Genomic DNA, 19,202 nt, shown 5'->3' on the forward strand with positions numbered 1-19,202 from the left:
ACATCAATTTATGATAGACTCTTGAATTTTGAAAGAGTCGACATAGGATAAACGGATCATATACGAAAAAGGTCAAAAGGTAATTGGGAGAGAGACTTAGGATAGATATATACCAACTTGAAGACGGGGAAATGTAATATTACTTTTCCCTATTTCTTAACTGATTAGCATGCTAATATTTATGTGTAATCTGTGATACCTAAGTAAAAAGCATTAAAGCTTTTTCAGGTAAGATACGTTGTCTGAAAACCACATGTCGTACCGTACCAATTTATGTTATATAGACATGTGTTTTCGTTGTGGGTTGTTTTTGAACGTCTCATTTCTCGAAGGAGTTGTTTGGTTTGGTTTGGTCTGGTGAATTGTCTTATAGTTTTTGTTATTGCTATTATCCTTTCATGCATTACACTGAGCGTGAAAGCATGTTTCTTTATTTTATATATAGATTCTTACAGTCCCACCTTTAAAAAAAAACCTACTTTAAACTGATTTCTATAAAATAAAACCCAGTCAATTCACTTTTTACAGAAATGTGAAAGTAAAATTCTGGCTGTTTTAGCCCCTCCCTCATCTACCTTGAAACATTTTATTAGTTGTTTTTCTGCTTCTTGTAACTTAAAGTCTAGTCCTATGCAGCTTATTTTTACAATGTAATCATTTGTTCTACTGTTACACCATTGTCCCAGGTTTTGGCGGCTGAGCATAACCCGCTATAATATCGCATGTCCCAAATTAGAAACCTGTCATCCAGTAGTTATTTTTGATAGCTTGCTCTTTTATTTTTTTTTTTTATATATAATTGTTTTGTGCATAAATCAGGCTGTTGGGTTTCTTGTTTTAATTGTTTGACATTTTGTTATGTCGGAACATTCCAAAGCTTATTCAGTATATAAGGTTTTTTTTCAATACCGATGGCGGTATGTGTAGTAAACTAAAGCTGCTAAGATATAGGTCACTTTGGTCTCTGACGTATCCAATACAAAGAATATTTTCTATACAAGCCAACAAACTTTTTTTCTTTTCTTTTTTTTTTTTTATTTTGAGCAGAAAGATTTGAAGGAAAGAAATAAGGCGAGACAAGCAAGAAAGTGCGTGTTTGAAAAAATGGAAAATGCCTATACCAAGTTAGGTATAATATGACAGTTGTTATCCGTTCGTTTGATGTTTTTGAGCCTTTGATTTTGGCATTTGCTTATTGACTTTCCGATTATAATTTTTCTCGAAGAATATGTTCATTTATAAGATCGAAAACTTACTCGGATAGTATTTAAATTTCCGGGTTTGGTAAACAAGATATCCGTAAAAATTATAATGTGTCATCCGGCGTTTGAAATAAGTTTTGTACACGTACAACAAAATTTCAAAACCAAATCTCTATATCTATGTGTACCAGTTTACTGAACTACTTATTTGTTTTGTTTGTTATACAGAAAGCTCAATAAATCGTTTATTAGATGACAGAATTCGTGTTTGAATAAAGCTTTTAAACAATTATAAGTGAAAAACAGTTTGGTTACTTCGTGATAATAAATCATGTAAAAGTTTATAGAAAACTAATACTTTAATAGAAAACAAATAGTACAAAGCACAATTTAATAAAAAAAAAAAATCATATAACTCACAAATTATAACACAACAATAAGCTTAGTTTTCTCGTTTGAATTGTTTTACATTGTCATATAGGGGCCTTCTATTGCTGACTATGATGTGTGGGCTTTGCTCATTGTTGAAGGCCGTACGATGACCTATAGTTGTTAATGTCTGTGTCATTTTGGTCTCTTGTGGACAGTTGTCTCATTGGCAATCATACCACATCTTCTTTTTTATCATTAGCCTACCAAAAAAGTACGGTTCAATACAACTGTACATTATAGATCCAAAGAATTTGTATGAGTTCCGCGGAACCCAGTGTCTTCTTTTGCTGTTAATCGAGGGCTAAACAAAAAAGAGGGGAAACAAATAATAATATTGTTCTCGATACTATCTTTTAATTGTAGGAAGCTTCTGTCCAAGTTTGGTAAAAAACCAGGATAGTTTATGAATCTAATAAACGTTTTAAAAACTTTTAACTGCAGACTGTATGTAATGTTAACTTGAAGAAAAACTAAGACCATTTATAAGTTAAATACGGAAAAAATGAAATTTGTTTTTACAATTTTGTTTCTGGATACTATCTTATGATCATAAACAAGCTTCTGTCCAAGTTTGGTAGAAATCCAGGATAGTTTAAGAAAGTTATTAAAATTTTAAAAACTTTAATTACAGAGTGAATTTGATGTTTCCTGGCAGAAAACTAAGTCCATTTTTAAGTAAAATACGGAAAAATGGATTTTTTTTTACCAAAATTTACTTCTAGATACTACTAGTATCTTATGATCATAAACAAGCTTCTGTTCGATTATTGTAGAAATCGAAAGGTATTAATACTTCAAAAGATTTAACCACATAGTGAATATTTGTGGACGACGACGACAACGACGACGGAATGTAGAATCGCTACAAAAGTCGAAGGCTCGTAAAAAAAACCCATACATTATTACATGAAAGTACATCACACAAAAACATAGATTATTACACGCCAGTACAACATACATTGAATAGTGCAGACTATTACCGGCCAGTAAATTACAACTACAAATTTGAATACAACAGAAATAAGTTCCGTAACAACCAGTTCAACTCTCAGGGCACATTTTGTTCAGACAGAATAATACGCCTCGCGTGCCATTAAAATGGACACAAAGCACTTAATATAAAGCCAGTATAAAACACGAAGTTTTGCACTTCAAATCGCAGTACAGTTCGATAAACTATATTTCAAATGGATTTTTACCATATTCAGTTTAACAGACGTTATGCTTGTCAGATGATCTGTATGCTAGTGAAAATTCTGTTCCAAAAAATGATAGGAAATAGTTGTGAAATCAAAGAAAAATAGTTAATTTCAGAGTTACTGACTTTTAATTTGATTTGGTAAATCAATGAATGAAGCCAGGTCTTTTTCAGATTAAAAAAAATCTATCAATAAAATAGATATAACATTTTTTGCGTTTTAATATTTTAAATTCGAAATATGAAATCTATATCAAGACAGTAAATACATTCGGATCAAACTTTTAGTGCAAAACTTTTAGTGCAAAACTAAAAATAATAGTCGTATTTTTCTAGCTGTCAATTTGTTTTGCTTTTTTTGTACATAATATCAGATTATTACATGGCATTTTTCATATCGCATGTATTATCACCCTAGGTTCAATATCAGCCCAAGAGCCGCATGGCTCGAGGGCTGATATTGACCGAGGGCTGATAATACATGCGATATGAAAAATGACATGTTATGATCTTTTTATCATATGCTTCAACAGTAGAGAAAAATAACAGATTTACATATTGATCCTTTTACGTGGTTCCCGAAGTTTAAAGAGTAAAAACATGAGTTCACGGCCGTCGGACCCAAAATCTGATACATTCAATCTGAAATCTTTCTATTATATGCCTCAATAGAGAGAGAGAAAGACAAAAAAACATATAAATATGGACGAATCGACAAAAAAATAAGTCAACAATATACATAATGATCATTGTTTGGAAAAGTCAACTTTTTAAAGAAACTTTCTAAATTATGTTTCAGAAAAACTTAAAAAATGCATTTATTAAATATTTTTTTTTTTTTTTTTTTTTTTTTTTTTTTTTTTTTATTATTTTAAACAATATATACTTTCCAGTATTCAAGAAATTATTTTGTACACTACTTTGTAATGTTTTTCACTGAAAACGTAACATTAAGGTGTATTTTCCGGAATTGGCCGAGTATTACCGGAATGCCATGTGATAACGTTACGGAAAGGCATGTGATAACAATCGAAGCATGTGATAAACTTTTCATATCAGCCCGCTAAGCACCAATTCGAAAAAAAATGGAATTTACGTCAATTTAATGCTATTATCATACGGTAAAATTTATATGTTATTTAGTCTAAGTATATGATAATTAACCATATCACATATCATTGCAAAACTCTGGATAACAAGGTTTAGGTTGGATTTCCTGCTTTTTTATGTGTTTATATATAGATTAGAAGATGTGGTATAATTAACAACTCTCAGCTGTTTACATGTGACCAAAATTCACAGAAATTAAAAATTATAAGTCAACGTCCGGCATTCTACAATACCGAGCAAAACCCAAACCGCATAGTTAACTATTAAAAGCCCCGAATTGACAAATGAAAAACAATCATGTGATTTCAAAAATCTGGACAACAAGATTTAGGTTTGATTTTATGCTCATTGAGGAGTTAAACTTATATATTCAAATTCTTCAAAGTTATACCTTTCTTATTTCTCGATATCAGAACATTCGTTTGACAATCGTGCGTAACAATAAATCTCGCTGATTATGTTCAATACACTAGTTTCTAATTGAAAACTAGATTGCATATGCGTTTTTATTAAAAAGAATTTGAATACTTTAAGTAAGATAAGTTTATATTGGCTTGGGGTCCAACATTATTCCTATTTACATATAATTCAAATTACCACTCGATCAAATACATCCTGCAAGTACATTGTAGTCCTTGTGCCTTTAACATATATGTTTTATCATAAAAAGCTTTCCCAGTTATAAAACATAATGAGTACAACAGATAAATATCACTGAACCTAAAATAAATTAATCATAATTCATCACGTTGACCGTTGTCTGGAGTCGCTGATTCCAAATCAGTAGCTGGTAGTTGGTTTGACCAGAGGTCCAATATTTCAGGTTTGTAGTTACTTTTTAGAGCCATCTCATCGTCTAAATCCAGATAATGTTTGTCCTCAATATTGTATGGTTTCCATGGTACCGATCCATCACCACCGTATGGCACTCTAAAATAAAAAAAATAATTATAGTATAACTAATCGCCGTATTTGAATATAAAAAATAAGACAACGCGTGACCGAACGACGCATGGATTAAACGAGTGCGCAGCACGAGTTTAATCCATAGCGGCGTTCGGTCACAAGTTGTCTTATTTTTGATATTCAAATACGGCGATTAGTTATTCTTTTTATTACATTGGCAAATGGCTTTTTTATGAAATAAATGTAGAAAATGTAAGGAACTATATCTTTTTCCTACGCATTGACAATTTGTTTTGATCCGACGTTATCGACGTCTTGACAACGCCTATTGTTGTATGACGTCAGAGAGTGAAATAACCACGTTTATTTCACATGTGAAATTATCGGTTTTTATCTAACTGGGAAATCAATGTAATTCATTGCAACCAATGTAATAACATAAAATAATGTGTCACCAGTATTAGATGGTGGGTGAAAAAACAAAGTTGCAAAGCAATGTTTTTAGCCAGTTACTACACAATCTGTTCTTTAAACAAAACTACCGCATTTCATTTTCATTTATAACATGAAGCTCCTCGTTTATTTTTCTATCTCGCATGAATTCGATAACAAATTTCACTATACAATATTTCGTTTTTAATGCTCGCAGGGTCATTACTTTTCATATAGCATAGCTGATTTCATCTCAAAATTTATGTATTGCATTAATTTTTAGTAAAATTCTAGTCCACCGTCTCTCAAAACTTTTACATATTACTTTACAACAAATGCGAACATGCATTTTAAAATTTGAAACCGCCACCGGTTCAATAAAATTTAATTGACAGATTATGAAGATGTCTCTCATTCAAGTCAATTCAGTCATAAATTCCCTTTCGAAAAATATAAATAAGGGAATAGGCGGATATCAAATGGACATTCAAACTTATAAGTCGAAGACAAAATGACAGCGTCATGGCAAAAAAAAAACACTCTAGAAGAAAATTCGTAAGGGTTCCACGGAACCCAGCGTCTCGCCTACTTTTGCTGTTAATCGCAGGCTCAACAAAAATGAGGAAAAAAATAAAAATATTCCTCTCCATACTATCTTTTAATTGTAAGAAGCTACGTCCAAGTTTGGTAAAAAACTAGAAAAGTTTATGAATCAAATAAATGTTTTAAAAACTTTTACTGCAAACAGATACAAAATTTCCTTCTAGATAATATAGCTTTTGATTATAAACAAGATTCTGTTCAAGTTTGCTACAAATACATCTTCGCTAGCCAAGGGTTACGATCCACTTCCCTGAGAGGAGGGAAGTGGATCGTAACCCTTGGCTAGCGAAGATGGTACAAATCCAGGATATTATAAGAAAGTTATTGAAAATTTAAAAACTTTAACCTCAGAGTGTTTCCTGGTAGAAAAAATAAGTCCATTTATAAGTAAAATACAGAAAAAATGATTTTCATTTTACAAAATTTACTTCTGGATGCTATCTTATAATCATAAAAAGCTTCTGCCCAAGTTTGGTACAAATCCAGGATAATATTTTAAAACTTTAACCACAGAGTGAATATTTGTGGACGCCGCCGACGACGGAATGTAGATCACATGTCTCGCTTTTTCGACTATTGTCGAAGGCTCGACAAAACAGCTGTCTACAAAACACAAAACAGAGAAAAAGACCGAACAACACGAACGTTATCAAAACCGAGTGGTTATTTGAAGGGCTCTAGAAGGATTTATATCGAGGCATCCGTAATTTTACAAGTTCGGTGAATGTCAAATGCGGTGATGTAAAATTCCAGTAAGAGAGGACGGGGCTATATATAAAACACGTCGTCATCTGTGAAACAGAGATTCTATAACGGTCGTCAAAATGTATAAAACACGTCGTCATCTGTGAAACAGAGATTCTATAACGGTCGTCAAAATGTATTTTTCGAAGAAACTCGAATGACTTCAATTTCATCATATTAAAAATTTGGTTTTATAGCTTTCTTTAAAGCAAACAGTCTCTATCAAGGAACTCATCATAACGCAGAAATGCAAGCTCCTTTATCGTATCAACTGGGAGATTTATATTCCATGTACAGGTGCTGATTCATTGTCCTAGACTAACAACATAAGTAACATAAAAGGTGATGCACGTGAAAAAAAAATACTTCAGGATTACCTGCGATGATATTATTGTAAGTGAACTTCGCGTCTCGCTCGAATTTTTTTTTGCAAAATAAAAAATTAATTGGCATTTTCGACTTACCCAGTCTTAGCAAAAGATGTCCAATAGCTTATCATTTTCTTTTCGAAATCCTTATCTTTATCATTCAGTACAAATTCTTCGTCCAGTGACAGAAACTGTGTAATGTTGAAAAAGTAAAGCAGTTCATCACCATGCCCGACACCTTTGAACCATGGAGGAGGAGGCCCGCCGAAAGGTTTTGGACTTAATTTGGATACAACATATTGATATGTGTTACCTCCAGAGTGATATTCTAACATTTTATTGATAGCAAAGTTGAATAAAATGTCAGCCCAGGCATCTGTTGCTTTTAAAGATTGGTTTACGATAGACTCTGCGGAATAATATTTACACAGTTTGTCCTTGACGTTTGAGTTGTTAGCATACCACAATTCCACGAAGGGTGACAGTATTCCGTCACAAACTGCTCTATATGGAATACCTTCAGTAACATTAAAGGCAAAGTGTTCTTGGAAGCTTGGTGGAAACGTCATATATAGAACGGATCCTTCGTTAGAAGTAGCTCCCGCCATGAAATCTAGAGAACGGAAAAAATGGGACACAGCTGATGACTTGTCTTCAAGGCTTTTAATTGGATGTTCTAGAAAAAGTTCATGATCTACGACCGGCATTCCAAGGGAATCAAACATCATCTTGTCCGTTGGCATTGAAGCAAACACGTCGGATAATTTAAGAAATTCATCAGCAGTTTTCTCTCTTAAACAGTCAACGAATATTTGTTCATCATCAAATGGACATGAAGATTTTTCAGCTATTTCTGCTACAAATTTTTCAACACTGCTATCTTTTAGAAGTACAAATCTAGATACAACACTACTCTGTGCAATAACTCGCTGAAAAAGTCCTTTATTTGAAGGTATAAGTGATTGAAATGATGCACTCATTCCCCCCGCGGATTCACCAAATAGTGTAACAGACTCGGGATTACCTCCAAATGATGCAATATTATCATGTACCCATTGGAGTGCCATCTTTTGATCCCATAAACCATAGTTACCTTTTGCTGCAGAATGACCTACAGAAAAAAGGCCAAATGCACCAAGTCTATAGTTTATTGTTACAATAATAACATTTCCTTCCATAGCAAGTTTTCCACCATCGTATTGGTGTCCATAACCAATCCAAAAACCACCACCGTGTAACCATACCATAACTGATAATTTTTGTCCTTGTAACTTTCGTGGAACGTAGACATTCAATACCAAACAATCTTCCGACATGGCTGGTCTACTAGGTTCGGGTATGAAATCGATACCTGGCTGCATACAGATGTGTCCGTACTTTGTTCCATCATGAACTTCTTTTCGTTTTTCAAGTGGTTCTGTTTTTTGGAATCTCAATGGACCAATCGGTGGTTTGGCGAAGGGTATTCCCCTGAATTCGAATAACGGTTCTCCTGTTTTGGGATAATTCAGTTTAAGTCCTTTTATTGGTCCAGATGGTGCATTTATAAAAGCTGTGTCTGCGTTACTATCAGCACTAATTAGAACAACCAAAAAAGTAAAAATTAAACACACGAGAGATGATTTCATTGTTGTGTTACTGTGATCTACCTAAAAGAAAGATGAAATAACAATTAATTTGTTTATGTATTTGGCACAACATCTCGAGATTTTTCGGTTTATTTACAATTCAAAATTGTGGACTAAAAGCGGTTTTGTACCTTAGGCATATATTACCTTAGCTGTATTTGGCAAAACTTAAGGGCATCCGATACAGTTTCTCGATTAAATGTCATTTTTATAATTTTGTAATATGTTGTAGGCCTTGGCGAGTTATAAAATAAAACACAAAATAAAACATAGGTCACCGTGCTTGTTTTCGAGAAAATTGAGGCTGAAAATTGGGGATTTGTGCAATTTTGTAAAAAAAATGGCAATGTTATAATTTTTTTGGAGCAGATATTTTTCGTCGTAAATTATTAAGATCGGGTTCAATCTGAAGCTGTGATAAATGACAAAAAGGGAAAAAATAAATCACTACACAAATAACTATGCAATTATTCAAGCCTTGCTTGACATTGCAGACCAGATGCTCAAAGTGGTATTTTTTTAAACCTAAAAAAATGGAAATAAACTGTTTCTGAAAATGTCATTGTTATCATTTTTCTGCATAAACTGCATTTTGTCATGCTTTCTCCAAATCTCAAATAAAAAATATAGGTCACCGTGCTTGATTCCATGATAAACGCGATTTATCCTAAAAATTGCGTCCCCCCTTTGTAACCTCAACGTTAGCGCCAAAGTGCACGACGTCGCTGGCAGACAATTCCGACGTTATCTCTGCAAATTACCGGCGACATTTTTCAGATGTATAAATATTGCTTGTAAAGTACTAACTCGAAATTGGTAATATTGTTTCCGGGGAAAAAAAACATGTGAATGATAAATACCTCTCTCTGTTTGTGGTCTAAGTGAGAAACATCTCAAGAAAAACTTTTTTTAAAGTTATTACGGACTGTTGATAATTTTTACGGCTTTTGAAATTAAAGACTCGGCAATTTAGAACTTGACATACAGTTACATGTACTGTACACACTCATGTATTAATTTGATGTATCAATCTATAAAATATGTTGACCTCTAGATGTTGTTTTTTATTTTGTTTGATGTGCTGCTGTTTCATTACAATACTCCTTTACATCCCTCTATTCACGTTTTAATCACTTTTTATAATCTAACATTTATTCATAAAATCTAACTTTTTTCGGGTCATTGATTACAATTGAATAAAATTGAGAGGCTCCTAAACAGTTTAAAATTCACAGTTTGTATAGCTCAAAGACTATGCGGTATGGGCTTTATTCATTGTTGAAGACCGTACGGTGTCCTATATATATCTTTGTTAATTTATGTGTCCTGTTTGTTTCTTGTGGAGAGTGATCTCATTTACAGTTATGCCATATTTTGTATTTTATGTTGTGAGAAAACAAAAACAAAATCTTATAAAGGTGATTCTTCAATATGCTAAAAGATGCTTTTGTCCAGAGAGAGAAACTATACAATAATTTTGATTTTTTTTTATTCGGAAAAAAACGATTGAGTTAATAGCGAGAGGACTGGACAAAGGGGCCTATTACCTATGAGTAATTTCATTGGTAATTTACTATATATATTTTTTCACCACAGTGCTACACATTGCACGGTACATACAATATCGCACATGCTTTGCATCTGTCTGTCCTTCCGGTCCTTGTGGTTAATTAGATTTTTCAAGTGTACAATTCTTGCCAAATTTCTATAAAACTGATATCGTATGGACACGTTCGAAAATCACTGCATATCAACTATTCGTTAAAAGAGTCAGTAAGCCATTCGGAAATATTAACTATATCGGAAATTGCATTGTATTTGCTGTCATTCCGTCATTTCTATAGTGTATTTGAAAAAAAAAAAAGGTCAAGAATAAACACCTGTGCTACAAGCTCATGATACGCCCGTAGTCTAATGAAAAAACCCATAATGCATGTTTTTAAAATAACACTGGATGGTACAGGAAGTTATTGGAAGTATATCCTGACTCATTCCGTATCCTTATAAATAAAATTTGAATACAGATCGTTTAACCATCCTGAAAAAATAACCATGTTAAGTTTAATGACATTAGGATAATATGACATACTGTACCATATTTACGACGGACAGCCGGACGCCGGACATTTTTATACCATACTACGTCAAATCAAAATGTTTACGGGCGTATGAAAATATTGTTGGCTACTGCCTTTAGAAATTTCCTCGGAGTTCGGTATTATTGTGATGTTACTTTTTGTTTGATAGAATACGTGCTACGTGGAGGTAATATAAACTTTGTTCTTTTATTAAAGTTGTATCATTGTTGATATTAGCGGAATACCATTATTTATCTAACATAAATAAATTGAATAAATTGTTCAAATAAATTGTTCAGTAATGAAGTTTACTTCTTCGTGTAAAATATTCGGTATCAGTTTTAAAAAAGCATTGTTGGTTTTCTGTGCTGTAATAAAATGACAGGTAATCGGACCCGGACTAAATCATATATCATGGTTTATGAAGGATAATGATATATTTGCCACTGGACGTTAAGCAATCAAAAATCAATCAATACATAGGACATAGTCTTGGTATATAGCTGGCATTTAAGGTAGCGCCTTCCCCATATCAAAATGATAATTGACATGCATTATATTACTAGTAACACCAAAAGGGTCAGTCATCTTGGGATTGCTTTACTATACGATATTTTGTCAAAGATCACACAGAAACAGTAATGTGTTTTATTTCTTATCATTTGATTAGCCTGTTATCCTGTTAGAATCAAATGCACTTATATTAATGTTGTAGAAGTTAGCATGCGGGAGAAACAGAAATTGGAGCACCAAAAAATTTACATTACGTTTCTTATTACGGAAAATTACACGCATTACGTCCCGCAAAAAGTGACGTTTTGCGGGAATTCAAACGCTTAACGTCGCGCCAAGAGTTAACTCCCGTGAAACTGTATCGGATGCCCTTAAAGGAACTTTAAAATTAGTTCTAAATGCTCTTCAACTTCGTACTTTATTTGGCCTTTTTAATTTTATTTTTTTGTTCGAGCGTCACTGATCAAGTCTGCTGTAGACGAAAAATTTAATCCTGGTATCTATGACGAGTTTATTTTGAATCAAGCACCTCTGGCGAGTCTTATAGTGATAAAGTTCGCCTCTATAGTGTACAGATTCATAAGCCTGGTATCTTTGATGAGGGCGTCCAGCTCAGTATAGTAAATAATAGTAAATTCTGATAAATATCTGTCAATTTATTAGTGATAACATTTTCTATTACTATGAAATATTAGGATTTCTACCCAAAGACGAGGAATGCAAAGGTCGTGTTTGACAATATTTTTCGCGGCATTTTCGCTGTTGATAACACTTTCATATCGACGTACGTATTTGATATGCCTCCCTCCCTCCCCCCCCCCCCTGTTCGGGGGAAAAATTTGGTTGAAATAAGTGAAGCATGACTGGAGCGCCCCCCCTCCCCCGACCCTTTAGGTCGATCAGCGGACGCCCCTCCCCCGACCCTTTAGGTCGATCAGCGGACGCCCCTCCCCCTTATGAAAAGTTCTGGATCCGCCACAACAGAGCTCAACTCCTGTAAACAATTTAGTAAATGTTATGGTCACGATAGCTCCAATTATGGTGAAAGATCGGGCACAGGACGTTTGCGCTTTTTTTACCTGTAAAACGATAGGACATTTGCGCTCCAATTACTATGCACATTTGCGCTTTAAATTTTGATTCACCTGTATTAAATTGACCGGATATTTGCGCTTTTCACCTATTGGTTTCTACCTGTAATTTTACGTAATTCTAAATAAATTCTACTTATACATGTGGTTAGTTAGTTCACATTAACACAGTCATAGACATTATAGAGACTAGTATTTAGGGGAAAATGTATATGTCATGATGGATTTTTATATAGTTTTGATCAAACCCTCAAACGTTATCATGGAGATACCGTGAAAAATTGAAAATAAAAATGCTAGAATTAAAACGGACAATGGGACTAGTAATATTTTGAGTAAAAAAAATTAGCATAATCACTCACAATATGATGACAGAAAAATTGAGCGCCATCAGCTAAGAGTGTTTGCAAACGAAAGGTTGTTGACGACCGGACCTTGAAGCTTTGCATCATAAGGATTAAGTCTGTATCAAAGGCTGTGTACAGTATAAGAATTAAGAAAATCTCAACCGAATTTACCCAAGTCAATACATACGGTATTGTACCCCATGTCATGATGTGCGCCGATTAGGTGAAATGAAAAGTAACAAATTCATACAAAGGCGATGGCTTACCGTCAGACTTTCATTTTCGGAGGGAATTAATAATGAATGTTATATTTTCCAATATTGACGCGAAGGGTGACATCACTCCTTAAAAGTTATTCATATTAAACGCCGTTCTTTCAAAATGTGGTGGATAGCAATATAAAATACACACAAGGTCAATTTTAAAAAATATCTTTCAAATTGAAAAAAAGGCTAACGGTGATTTTGACCGAGCCAAGCACTGAACTAAAGAAAAAGGGCATACTGTAAAACATGGTATGGTATGATGGTATGGTACCATGGTATGGTATGATGGTATGGTACAAATTCGTATACCATGGTGAGTTCGTGGTCTAGTGGTTAAGACCGATGGCTACAGTGCTGAAGGTCCCGAGTTCGATTCTCACTCGGGGTGCTAAAAATATCAGTACATCAGAAGGGTAATTTTCACCCTCTCACACACATCTCTGGTACCCACACCGGAGTTTAAACTAGAATGGGTACTTTGGGGGCCTCGGTTGGTCAAAGTTGTCCCCTACTTTGACCTGGAGATCAATCTTCTGATATCTCTCTGGTTTGTCTGTTTCCACCGAGTGGCCCGGTGGTTCTCTCCGAGTACTTCGGCTTCCTCCACCATAATAACAGACTTCCCGGTGTCCTACACGCTCCCTTGGGCGGTGTTGGGTGGGGATTGTTCTGGTGGTGGGATAATAATGTAAAGGACACATCTCCATTAATCCTTAGGGAGTGTACATGGATCCGCTGTACCCTTGCAGTCAATCAAGGGGTGCGTCTAAATTGGCGGAATCTCGAGTACATACATTGGACATGGTACAAATTATTATACAATGGTATAACTTGATGGTATGAAGCATGGAAGTAGGAAATTTTTAAAAATTAATTTAGGTAATATGAAATATGATTTTTTTTTTTAATTTGTTGACATTATGTATCTGTTTTAGTTATGAAAATAATATTTTACAAAATAGATGTAGACAAACCAGATAGACTATCACTTACATGTATAAAGCTGTGAACAGAAAACAAGAGAAAATTCAATTTAAACATCTCAGATAACTATTAAGTTAAGATAAGATAGATATAATGTCCTGTTCTAACACATTGTAAATGGCTGTCAATTATTCTTTAAAATTTTGGGAAGTACTGCATATCTTTAGATTATAATCTAGATAATGCAGTTAAAGTTTTATTGCATAACCTTCTGTCAATGGTCAACTTTTATATTGTTTTGAAATATGACACTTTAAACAGTTGCATATTCTGTCTACATCTATGGCCACGATATTCCACTAAAAATGTGAATAAAAGGTGAATGCATCTCCTGTGTGGATTAGAAAACACCATACTTTCAAATTAAACTGTCACTAATATAATACTATGTTAGTTGATAGATACCACATGTTGTAGAGTGTATTTTGTTTTCTTCATTTATATGTAAAAACAATGTGCATTATGGAAGTTAATACACAATATCAACCAACGAATGATTCTTTTTTTTTATTATGTGTGATTTTATTAAACAACTTTATTTCATTTTTTTTAATACATGCTGAGAGTGACAGCTATTTCTGTGCAGATAGAGATAAGAATAGGTTTCTTTAAAATGGATTTCAAGGTCAATTATAATGACGGCGGAGCTTGATTTTTCAAAACTGTCTGGCTCGTTTAACAGGACGTTTGAGGAAGATTAGTAAACATCTTTGTTATATTATACGAAACCAAAAGGCTAATTAGGTTCTAATTTCTCAATAATATTAATGAATGATGTAGTATCTTTTATATGTTGGACTGATTTTGAACTATAAGTATAAGAAAATGATCAACATACTGACCTACAAGGAAGGAGGGGGGAGGGGGGGGCAATACCTTTTTGTGTTAATTTGTTTTTGCCTTTGTGTTTTAACTGTTATTTTAGACAAAATTAAACTGTTAACTGTTTTCAACCCACTGGCTGTTATCTGTTCTGTTAAAATTTGTAATGTTGTTAACTGTTTTTATGAAAATGGGATTCCTGTAATCTGTTCCTAAACACTTAAAGTGTTTTTTGACATAATTTGTCTCTGAGAACTGATCTTACATGTACCTGTTGTTTACAAGAATCTTAAGATTCACACTAATCACATTGAATTTGCAGTCCATTTCTTTCTTTACGGTGCTTCCTCAAAGAAGAAACATAAACAGCATATATGTAACTGCCTTTAAGTATAGTAAATCCTTCATAAAATTTAGAATGGAAACGGGTAATGTGTCAAAGAAACAACCCGACTAAAGAGTAGAAAACAGCCAAAGGCAAAACAAAAAAGTCTTTTACACAGCGAAAAAATCTTGCACCAGGAGGCGGGCTGAAGCTGACTCCAAAGGGAGCAATAATTTAACTTCAAAAAGGGGGGTGGGGGTAGAAGTTATATGGCCATTTTCTGAACAAAAATATGTACTAGTTTATATAAAATAAACGTTCCAATAAACTCCGAAACATGTAAATGAACCAAAAAAAAAAAAAAAGAAAAAAAAGACCAGAACAGAGGTTCCAGACTTGGTACAGGTGCAACACATGTGATAGTGTTAAGCATGTTTTGTGAGATCTCAACCCTCGCCCTATACCTCTAACCAATGTAGTTCATTTCTGTCTCCTATTTATAGTGTATCCCAAAGTTAACAGGAGTGGCCACTCCTCAACCAGATAAATTCCTGGTCAGTCCCAAGATAAAAACAATTAACTGTAGATATAGAAATTTTGATAAGTTACATTAACCCAGAGCACCTTAATGTAGTTGTGAAAAATAAAGTACCATTTCAATTTGCAAAAAAAGTTTTGTTTTGAAAAAGGTCAAAAAAGAAAGAAAAGAAAACAGATAATTTATAAAATCCTGTTTAAGAATAGGTTTATTAATTTTTCAAAATTTCCTCTTTTGAAAAACCATACCATGCTTTATTCCATGGTATAATAATTTGTACCATGGTATAGTAATTTTTATCATATACTTAGCATTAATATGATAGCTTTTGCATATGTGTAACGAACGGAAGTACACAAGCCATAATTTCCCACCCAGGCTGATAACCCATATCAGCCCGGTCTGATAACCCATATCAGGGGCGTCTCGTGCAAAAACCCATAACAGTGCTTCTCGTGCAAGTTACTTCCGGTGTTTCCGGTATCGGTTGTTTATTTTTTCCATTGTGACGTCAGATATTGATGACGACGTCAAAATTTACGGGAACAGTTTTGTGGGGATAGTTTAGTACTTACTAACAAATACCATTGGCAATTATGAATCATTTTATAGTACAACAAATATGGAGTAATAATGATCATGAAACTCTTCCAACTACTCAATGTTTCAAAATGCCTCTATAGGAAATGTTACCATAAAATGTACATATATGTATATGGAGGTAGTGATGCTGTTGGTTGCATTGACAGTTGTAGTATATTGGATTTATAACTTAACTTCTTTATAAAGTTTTTGACTGTTTTAGTTGTTGCATTTGTGGTTTTTTTTTTGCCTTACATAAAACTATTGTCGGAAGTATATGATAAAGCGATTAATACATGGCCTTTTCCATATCAGCCTGGGTATCATCCCTCGACCCATATCAGCGCCTCGACTCCGTCTCGGGCTGATATGGGGGTCTCTGGATGATACCCAGGCTGATATGGAAAAGGCCATGTATTAATCTCTATGTACCATACCATCATACCATACCATGGTACCATTCATGCGTACCATGGTATGATGGTATTCGTACCATACCATCATACCATAACACATACCATACCATCGTACCATACCATGTTTTACAGTATGCCAAGAAAAAGTTATTTATTTCACAAATTTATCTTATATAATCTGTGTATGTAGCTATTTATAGCTACTGTCATAATGACATTGAGGGGTAAATTGACACAAAAATGAATACCAAGGATATACAAATCAATGAGCCGCTGTAAGTGAAAAAAAATCAATAATTTAGACTATTTTAGAAATAAAGAAACCAGGAAGTGTTAATAAAGCAGTTTCACTGAAAACAAACATCAATTTATATACGAGTTGTAACAGAGGTCAATTTATATTTGTATGGTTGAAATTGAAATAATTAAATATATATATATATATAAATATAATGTGTTTGATATTCTTATCCAAACTACAATATCGCTATGTTTTACTTACTTTTGTTTTTAGATCTAAAATATTTGCTTGATATGCATACACGCATGTACACGATGTTTTATTTTTCCAAGAGGAAAACACACACTTACCTTTGCAAAAAAACAGAAAACAGCTATAAGCATCTACCGGTAAAATCGATCTTTTTATGATACAGAGATAGTCCTAGAAATTAAACCGACATTATGCAAATGCCTTATTTGGTAATCACGTGATCTCTTAAAAATTACTCAGTTATTATATTCAATCTGTAAAAAGTTCAGTTCATAGCGCGAAAGTAGATAATATTATATTAATTGAGGGGTTGTCAGGATGCACATAATAGTTCGTAGTTTCAACTTCAAGGTTCTTATGCTAGCATTTTTTTTTTATAAACTATGATTCAATTCAGTGTTTTCTTGTTGTTTATTTTTGGTTTTCACTACAGGTACATAGGGCTAAATATGGTCTTCGTATTTCACCTTCTACATATTAATGTTAGCAAAATCTGTGTCAGACGATTTCTTATACCATTATACTTTAGTTGGTTTTCTTTAGATCCTGAGTCGAATTAAAATATCATTTAGCGTTGTTTCCGAAAAAGAAGTATTTTTTCTGACAAAGTTACTAAATTAAAAATCTAGTTATCCTAGTATTCAATGACTTCAATTCAAAAAAAAATATTATGAAATACTAAAATGTTATGATCTTTTTTTCAGCAGCTCTTATTCATTCAAGATCAAATATTTGCGGATTTAGAGGGGGCCAGGGGGCCGCCCCCCTTTTCCGGAAAAAAATGGTTGATTATATATGGAATCATTGAAGCATGACCAGAGCGGGCCCCCTCTTAGGTAGTCAGTGGGTCCCCTTCTTATGAACATTTCTGGATTCGTCTTTGATATTTGAAGAGTTTTAATAAGTGTTGCTGAAGAAGGTTTGAAATTATGCAACGCCGTTGCTGTGGTCTTATGTGAACATGTGTTTATAGATGCAAATACATTACATTGATTATTGGAGTACACATCTTTTTTCAATATGTGTACATAGTTTACTTACTATGGACATAGTTTTCCTATAAATAAGCACAGAGTTTACTTTCTATGGACATAGTTTTTCTATATATGCGAATAATTTACTTTATACATAAAAAAGGCAATGTGGTATGATTGCCAATGAGACATTTCTTCACAAGAGACAAAATGACACAGATACTAACAACTATAAATAACCCTACGGCATTCAACAATGAGCAAAATCAACACCACATAGTCGGCTATAAAAGGCCTAGAAATGACAAAAAAAAACCACACAATTCTAACGAGAAACTAACAGCCTATTTTATGAACAAAATAATGAACAACAGAAAAAGAAAATTATATTACACAGCAACAAACGACAACCACTGAAATACAGGTTCCTGACTTAGGACAAGCACATAGAGAATGTGGCGGGTTAAAACTAGTTTGAAGGCACCAACCCTCCCCTCACCTGGGACAGCAGTGTAACAGTAGTACAACATCAGAACAAATAAAAAAAAATAGTTGAAAAAGTCTTTACTCATCAGATGGATAAAATAGAAATACATCTAACAAAAACACAGAGTAAACGTAGACCCCTACAATAAAAAACCCACTAAGTACAGATCTGAGAGTACTCACAGTAAATGACTGCTAGTTCAACTTGAAGCCAGTAACAACTTATAAAAAAAAACAATGAATCTAAGGCTAAATTATCACCCAGTTAAGATCTTCATACATTTTCTATATATATGCACATTAGTTTACTTTATATATGCACATAGTTTACTTAATATGCACATAGTTTACTTTATACGCGCATAGTACTTTATATGCACACAGTTTACTTTATATGCACATAGTTTACTTTATATGCACATAGTTTACTTTATATGCACATAGTTTACTTTATATGCACATAGTACTTTATATGCATATAGTATTTTATATGCACATAGTTTACTTTATATGGGCAAAGTTTACTTTATATGCACATAGTTTACTTTATATGCGCATAGTAATTTATATGCACATAGTTTACTTCATACGCACATAGTACTTTATATGCACATTGTTTACTTTATATGCACATAGTTTACTTTATATGCACATAGTACTTAAT

The 19,202-nt window shown here is 33.4% G+C and overlaps 1 protein-coding gene across 3 annotated transcripts; it reads right to left on the minus strand.

Annotated features, from left to right (window-relative positions):
* Nucleotides 1–1,579: 1,579 nt before the first annotated feature.
* Nucleotides 1,580–17,431, minus strand: LOC139524521 (fatty acyl-CoA hydrolase precursor, medium chain-like). 3 transcript variants are annotated; one of them, XR_011664812.1, is made up of 4 exons: nt 17,177–17,431; nt 7,092–8,644; nt 4,471–4,872; nt 1,580–4,048 (listed from the first exon to the last, which is right to left on the minus strand). XR_011664812.1 is itself a non-coding variant. In XM_071319347.1 (3 exons), exons 1-3 carry the CDS (start codon nt 17,207–17,209, stop codon nt 4,677–4,679), a joined length of 1,782 nt encoding a protein of 593 aa, XP_071175448.1. In that variant the 5' UTR covers nt 17,210–17,305; the 3' UTR covers nt 1,580–4,676. The 3 variants fall into 3 exon arrangements, 2 of the variants coding, with proteins under 2 accessions (XP_071175448.1, XP_071175449.1); XM_071319347.1 differs by having other exon boundaries at nt 1,580–4,872; nt 17,177–17,305; XM_071319348.1 differs by lacking the exon at nt 17,177–17,431 and adding an exon at nt 17,088–17,169 and having other exon boundaries at nt 1,580–4,872.
* Nucleotides 17,432–19,202: the final 1,771 nt, after the last annotated feature.

This window comes from Mytilus edulis, chromosome 5 (genome assembly GCF_963676685.1).
Source record: "Mytilus edulis chromosome 5, xbMytEdul2.2, whole genome shotgun sequence".
NCBI lineage: Eukaryota > Metazoa > Mollusca > Bivalvia > Mytilida > Mytilidae > Mytilus > Mytilus edulis.